A 7,933-nucleotide genomic window follows, 5' to 3' on the forward strand; every position below is an offset into this window, starting at 1 on the left:
GCACAGCAGTGGGGTCAACAGTTCAGAAGGTTAGGAGGGGAAAAAGTGGGGTCTACACACAACAAGTTGGTCTCCAGTCTTTGTAATAGGTCTCAGTCCCACCCAGTGCACCCATGAGCCTGTTAGATGCCTAATTGCAAAGTTCAGTCAGTTCATCATCAGTTATGGAATAAACATAGCACTCTTGTTATCATTAATAATATTTATTTTGGAAAAATATTTTAAAAATTAATTTCTTCATTAACAAAACGGTTAAAAAAATCAAATAACATTTGCACAATATTCCATAAATACATTTATATACAAAAAAATATAGTCACATAGACCCGAAGTGCCTTTGTACATATTTACCAAAAAATTTAAATTATAAAAAAAGAACATCACAAAATACTCAAGCTTTACAATTATCATGAAAATATTTTTACAGATTCAAAAAAAATAACACACTTTTTCTCACCTAGTAAAAACACATTTTAGTATCAAAAAAGACAATAAAGGCAGTGTTTGTGTCTCTAATTCAAGAAAAGACTGGCTCATAATAATCCAAAATATACACTTCAGGCAGTGCATGCTTCTTATGTAGTAATTAAGTCCATTCATTTAAATATATATAGAAAAGCAACTGACCATAGTGCAATGATAAAATTCATAAAAGGCAGTGCAACAGTAATCCTTGAACACAGACCCTTGCCTGGTGTCCATCTTGTTTCTTTATTTTGCAGTCACTTTGCTAACTTCAGTAGAGAACCAGCTCAAGCCTGAATTTAGTTTCTCAGCAGCAGTCAGTGAAGGAATCTATCTCCCATTCCTCTTTCAGCAGCATTCATCGGGGCATGTCTCCTCTGAAATTGTTCTGAACAACCACCTTGCCATATCGCCTCTGGTTTACACCTGGTAAGAGAAAACACAGAGACCAGGAGAGGTTAATGAAAAGTAAGATTAGGGCTCTAAGGCTGCAGAGAGTTGGTTAGTATGTTAGTATGCCGAAGGATAGGTCATCAGACCACAACTATACTATCATTGTACCCTCCATCCTCAAAACTTGTCAGACCCACAACATCCACAGCATCAAGTCACTGAGCTTGTCGTTACAACAACCACAGCCTGGCAAATACGCGCAGGCTGCATTTCAACAAGTACAAACCTCTGTGGCACCATGGAAAAGAGTTTAGCCACCCCGATGTGTGTTGGATGAGAGCTGCGTACCAAGAATTTTCTCTGCTGTTCCAACCACTAGGCAATATACTAACCTCAGTTGCTATGATGCACTCATCTTTCTCTTCTGATATGACATACACCGACTGGTACTTTGTGTCCTTTGAAGTGGAATATACTGAATCCGGTTGCTTTCTTTCAGAAGTATCACTGTGGAAGACAAAAAAGAGAAAAAACAGGTCAGATAGCTGTTGCTTAATGCTATCTTTGAGATACACACCCCCTTCAAAGTGAAGCTGCCCCCCATCCTCGGATACCTCTTTAGTTGTACTGCACTTTTGTCCTCTGCTTCTGAATCATACGTTTCACACTTGGCTTCACATTTGCTGTGCTCCTCCTTAACAGAGTCCTCATTCTTGAGTTCATGCACCAAATTGTAATCCACTGATGGGTATCTGACTTTGTAGCCATTTTTATCAGAGTTATCACTGTGAAAGTCTACTTTCTTATTTGTGTTTTTAATCTGAGTGGCACCAATAACACTTATGGAAATGTCCTTCTCGCGCTGGCAGTTCGCCAGGTTATTCATAGTCTCAGTCTCACTCCTGCAAGCATCAGGCTGGTGGTGCCTCTTCTGCACTCTGAGCCTGATGCAGACAACCACAGCAGCACACCCCAGCAGCAGCATGAGGACCAGAATAATTCCGGCACAGACGGCGATCCAGGGGAACTGGGAGTTCTGGCTTTCCGTGTACTTCTCAGTGAAGTCAACGATGACTGGTCCCTGAGGTGGCTCAGGGAGCAAAAACTGGCAGTTGAGCCCTCCGTACCCCCGGGCACACTCACAGACATAGCGGTTGTTTCTTTCGTGGCAGGTGGCCCCATTGTGGCAAGGGTTATGTTCGCATCTGCTCACCGGAGTGCTACAGTTCTTCCCGTTGTATCCCGGAGGGCAGGTGCAGGAATAGTCATTGATGCCATCCTGGCAGGTCCCTCCATTGACACAGGGAAAGGAGGCACAGTCATCCACGTTATCATCACAGTGTCTCCCAGTGAAGCCAGCCTGGCACTGGCATATATAGGAGTTCCCTAGATCGACACACTGGGCTCCTGCAAGACATCAAGGGGGACAAGCATTGAGTGATGGGCAGCCAGACCCAACAGCAACTGTCACAACCAGCAGCTGAGGAAAGCTTTCTTTTTGAGAGGTTAGCTCAACCTTTGCCAAGTCTGATCCCCCATAAAAAGTACATTTTTTAAGGAAGATTTTTGTTAAGCAGATTTATTTTTCATTCTCAGTCCTGTCCCCTTTTTAACATTTCACTCAGCTTGGAAAAAAAAAAAAAAAAGCTAGTCCAGATCAGGTTAACATCACAGTCTCATGTTACAGAGTTTGAGTGGCAATGAATGAGTAGGACCACAGTAAAGAAAGTCTTCGCTAGTTTAATCAGAACAGGAAGATTACTGTTACCAGATTAAAAGTAATAATATTTAGCACTTATATGGCATTAGCATTTGTATGGCATTTACATCCACATTTTCATGCCTCAAACTTCAGGCCAAGTTACCCAGCCACAGCCACCCCATGAGAAAATGCGATCTGCAGCAGTGGCCCAAACCACACCATTGCTTTCTTAGTACAGATGCTCCATCAAGTCAACTATTGACATGACAAGGACCTTTTTACAAGAGCATGTAGTGATAGGACAAGGGGAGAGGCTTTAAACTGAAAGAGAGTAGGTTTAGATGAGATATTAGGAAGCTATTCTCTACTGTGAGGGTGGTGAGGCACTGGAACAGGTTGCCCAGAGAAGTGGTAGATCATCCCTGGAAGTGTTCAAGCCCGGGTTGGATAGGGCTTGAGGCAACCTGGTCTAGTGAAAGCATGACAGCGGTTTGGAAACAGATGATCTTTAAGGTCCCCTCCAACCCAAACCATTCTATGATCCTATGTTTGATTCATGTGCCTTATTAACAACTCCAGACCAGAAGCCAAAAAACTGTATGGTCCCCTTTCAGAAGACCACTGTAGCATGTTTGGCCTTACCATTAGCACAAGGGCTGGAACTGCAGTAATCGATTTTCTTTTCACAGTTGAACCCAGAATAACCCAGTGGGCAGCGGCAGCTGTAACCTCCATCAGGGTTGTCAGTGCATCGCCCACCATTGAAACATGGTCCATCAGCACAAGTCATTGCGCTCAACTCACAGTTTTTCCCATAGAAGCCTGGGGGACAGGTACAGGAATAGCTGTTCTCAAGATCCTGGGGAGAAGAAATGAGAAATGATCAAAATACTTATCTGAAATTGCTCTGAAATCCAAAAAGGGATTTTGAAAATTAGTAAAACTGACATTAGCTCCTCCCTTGGAATTTCAGATGACACAAACAACCCAAACTTACAGTGCAGCTTCCACCATTCTTGCAAGGGTTGGCGTCACATTCATTGATTTCAATCTCGCAGTTGGAGCCTGTGTACCCAGGTCGGCAAGAACAAGTGTAGCTCCCCTGGCCAGTGTTGGTGCACGTGGCACCATTCTTGCAGGGTTTGTGGTGGGTGCAGTAGTTCAGGTCTGTAAAAGATTTTTTAAATTTTTTTTAAGAGGGCAGTCACAATAACTTGCTACTTTGCAAGGCTAGCACAGGGTGTGTGAGCTGGAAATAGCTGCTTGCTTTCTGCATTTTAGAACAGACACTCGGGCAAGGACTGAGAACTCACCCTGGTTGCAGAAAAGGCCACCCCAACCTTCCTGGCAGTTGCACTGCCACGGCTGCTGACAGGTACCATGAAGGCAGCCTGGGTATCGGATGCACTCATCACAATATCGTCCTTGCCAGCCAACTCTGCATCTGCAAAAAAAAAAACCCGACAACAAAGTCTCGTCAGATTTAGACTTCGCACAGTTGGAAACCCTATCACAAACTCTGCAAACACACTGATGCCCGGGATCAAGTTTCCTAAAAGCCCTCAGTGATCCTTTATGTCAGAAAGTCATCAAGTCCAACTGTAGCATCAGCTTTCATCGGTCCCAGCTATTTCTTCCACTTCTTTATACAGAGCCATGGTTCCAGTTAGTCAATTTATTTACTCTAATAACAGCTAAACCTTACACACAGCAATGTAAACTCATTAGGTTAATATTAATGGCACTGATGTTTGACTTACAGAATAATACTTAGGTCTGGCACCACCTGGATTTCTCAAATTTCCATCTAATATGAAGAAAGGCCTTTAAAATGACTCTTCAAATGTCCAATGGCTTACTTAACACCAGAGCATCAACATTAAAAGACAAAGAAGGGAGCAGGAGGGGAGTGGAAAACTTACTTGCATTCCCCAGGTTTGTCACAAAAGCCATGTTGCTCATCACATCCGGGCAAACAAATTGCTGTAAACAAACCAAGCAGGGAAAGACATCAGCACTGGTGCTGAAACAACTCTCTTTTACAAGTCTGATTCCAAGAGCACCTTGCGGGTGGGGAGTGAGTCCCTTTTACTAGGTCGGGGCAGTTAAACGCAGCTGAATTAATCTCTGGAGTCTGCAGGAGTATTGATCTCGCCCCGTAACTGGGCACTTTACTTATCACCAGGGATGAGCATTCTTCTTAATACAGTTGCACACAGACAAAAGAGGGCTCACAATTGCTCCCTTCCCCACAGCCCCTCACCCCCCCTTCCCTTCCCAGTGAGGGTCAGAAGTCCTTTTTTCCAATTCTATGCACACAGCTCCACCTCTTAATATCCCCCGAAAGTGTGTGTGCAGATAAGAGTGGACAGCTGGTGTGCAGGGTGCCAGTGCAAGACAGCTGCTCTATTGTCTATTCTCTCCCAGCAGCTGCCCCACTGCAACAATACCCCGGCCCCGGAGCCAATGGGGCTGGCGGGGCAGCCTATCCCTGCCCACAGCTAATCTATGGCACGCGCGTGATTTCGCTGCAAAAAAAACTTTTTTTTTTCTTATTCAAATAAATAAGTCTAAAGTTCTTCCTCCCTCCTTCCCCCCTCCTCCCCGCTCAGAAAAGGGGCGGGCGGGTTGGTGCAGCCCTGGTAAAAGAGGTAAGCGGGCCAGCGGGAGGGAGGATGAGGGAAGGGAAAAAAGGAACTTCTGCTCATTACTTCGCCTGGTTATGGAACTCATTAAGCAGGCACTGCAAAGTTTTAATTCAACAAAGCCAGCTAGAGACAATGACATGCGAGGGGAAGGAGGGGGGAAGAAAAAGAAAGAAAGAATTGGCGCTGATAATCAGATCGCCTCCAAGTTGGAAAGAATGGAGCTGGGGGCAAGGCAACGGGAAGCAATCTGCAACTGGCGCTCCACTCACTAACGGCAAAACATTCTTTTTGCATGCACACACAAACACATCTCCCCTGCCTAGTAGGTTTGCGTCGATGTTATAAGCTGTTTTTTCTGTGAGGGAAAACAGAGCGAAGAGCGTACGTAACGAGTCAAGACAGACAGAGCCTTCTGCTTCGCTATGGGAATGGCAGAGATGTACAGGCATCCAAAAGTGCTGACAGTCCCAAAAGAGCTCATTATCAAAATGCTTCCTTTTTCCCCACCCCTTGACACAACTGGGCAAGGCACTTTTGATGATGGGAAAGGTTGTAGCTCCTATTTAAAACACTATCAAGGGAAATTCGAGCCCCTCAGCCTGCTGTTTATTGTGCAACATTGTACCATGAACTGCTAAAAGCATCCTAGCAGTCACAAGCAGTGTGAACAATCAATCTGGGATCGTTTGATAGCAGCTCAGCTGAGACCACAGTATAGGTGGGTTTAAAGAGAAACAAAAGCACAACAAGAAGAAAACCAAGAGGCTGCTTTACAGCCTGTGACTGTTTTCTCCCTGCCTGCCTGGCCCTTTGATGCCTGGAGAGGAGCACTCACCCAATAAGTCATCTGCCAGCATACTTCAGATCCGTGTATACACACAAACAGAGAATGCCATCACACGCTGCAGCAGGAGCTCTGTGTGCACATTTGGGTGCACACCACTGTGTATCTGCAAAGGGCAGTAATCTTGTGCAGACTCCAAGTATCTGACATTGCTGACTATCCTCTCTGTGATCTGCTTACTGTCCTAGCTTTTCCTGCCATATCAACACACCACATTCATCAACAACGTCAATCTCAGGTGCATGTTTCATGTCCCTCACTACTTTATTAGTAACAGTGATCATGACAATGGCACAGAAGAGAGATGGGGAAGAAGCTGAATGTCCTCATGGCCTCAGGTGCAACAATCTGCTAGTGGCTGCATACAAGTACCCCAAGTGAGAAATGTATGGTCTAGAGGCCACAGAGAGCATCTTGGACCTCCTAATACTTTTCTCAATACAAAGTCTCAAGAGATCAGTCCATAACAAGCCTACCAATAAGCCTGCCACACAGATGTTGTCAAAGCCTAGCTCCCTCCCCTGAAGCCATCTATCCTGTAGATAGATGATGATACCAAAGTAGCATGGTTGAAGGGGTGGATAGGTATAAAAAGTAGTCATGATTTATTTTTATAAATCCTCAAGCAACTGCTGAATATTTTGCTACCAGATTTGATGGACTAAAGCAAATGAGCAGGAGTGTAATGTTGGCACTGACATTTTATTAGCTTGAGAAGGGGCTGTCTGCATGAACTTTCTGAGGCAATGCTGAGGATCTCCTGACCCCACACTGGTAAAGCCTGTACACAGAACCAGACCTCCACCCACCATAGCCCTTCCAACGGGGCCTGATGTCAGAGAGCCTCTACCCCAAGAGGTCAGGGAACACTGCTGCAACTGGCACCCAGGGAGACAAGAAGGTGGATACTCACGCTCAGTGCAGTACTGGCCTTTCCAGCCCGGGTTGCAGACTTTCTCGCCACGCTCTCCACAAGTGAAGTGACCGAAGGCATCATCCCGGGGGCGGCAGAAGACAGAGCAGCCTTCTCCATAGTAGTGCTCATCGCACACAAAGCGATAGGAGTACTTGAGGTCAGTGCGGCCACTGCTGTGCAGGTCCTGGGACCACTCTTCACCCACCGCCAAGTGTCTCTGTGTGGCCAGGCGGCTGATGAGGCGCTCAGGATTCTCTGTGTGAAAGTGGAGAGAAGAGGTGAGATTAGGGAGGCCCAAGCAGACAGGGGCATAGGAAGTTGCTCAGCTGGGGGTCTCTGATGGGAGGGGAACTGTGGAGGCAGGATGACAGGAGTGCATGCCAACAGGCTGGCCTCTCCTCCTATGGTCTCCCAAAGAGGAGAATGTGCTGCACACTGCAGAGAGAGGGGCCGAGTGGGGCTGCAGGGCTGGGATTATTCTGGGGAAAAGTCTGGTTTGGGACACTTACCTGTGGTGAGGTCATCAGGTGAGTCCGTATGCAGAGCCTCAATGATGAGCGAGAAGGTGCCCTGTGGAAAGAAAGAGCAGAGACAACCCACCAGGAGAGCATGAGAGCAGGTAGGTCCAAGGGGCAGCACCAGCAGTACCCCAGGAGTTCTCAGTCGTTGTCCCCCTCCCACTCTGACACTTCAGGAGGATTGGGAAAGGCACTTGCCCAGCTGGGGTGACCCGGGCGTGTGGGACAGGATGGGAAGGGATGGGAAGGGATGGACGTGTGCCCCCGCCTCCTGCATCGCCCCCACTTACGGGCCAGGTGAAGCCGAAGGGAAAGCGAATGGGGTTGCTGAAGGCGGGGTCGGCGCCGCCCGCACCGTCGGGGACGCTGAAGGAGTTGGCGCCGAGGACGGGGGTGATGGCACTGCCGTAGGTGCAGGGCGGCTCGGGGGAGACGCTGGCCTGGTAG

General features: G+C 46.8%; 1 protein-coding gene across 1 annotated transcript; it reads right to left on the reverse strand.

Annotated features, from left to right (window-relative positions):
• Positions 1–213: 213 nt before the first annotated feature.
• On the reverse strand, positions 214–7,926 carry DLL1 (delta-like 1 (Drosophila); the record flags this gene model as incomplete). Its single annotated transcript, XM_009074061.1, has 10 exons — positions 214–891; positions 1,251–1,365; positions 1,473–2,265; positions 3,203–3,419; positions 3,558–3,727; positions 3,874–4,004; positions 4,483–4,543; positions 6,966–7,223; positions 7,478–7,538; positions 7,777–7,926. Coding segments are annotated over 10 exons (1,962 nt in total), but the record flags the coding sequence as incomplete, so codon positions are not given.
• Between the last annotated feature and the right edge of the window lie 7 nt (positions 7,927–7,933).

The sequence above is a fragment of the Acanthisitta chloris genome, unplaced genomic scaffold (assembly GCF_000695815.1).
Source record: "Acanthisitta chloris isolate BGI_N310 unplaced genomic scaffold, ASM69581v1 scaffold23934, whole genome shotgun sequence".
NCBI classification, from domain to species: domain Eukaryota; kingdom Metazoa; phylum Chordata; class Aves; order Passeriformes; family Acanthisittidae; genus Acanthisitta; species Acanthisitta chloris.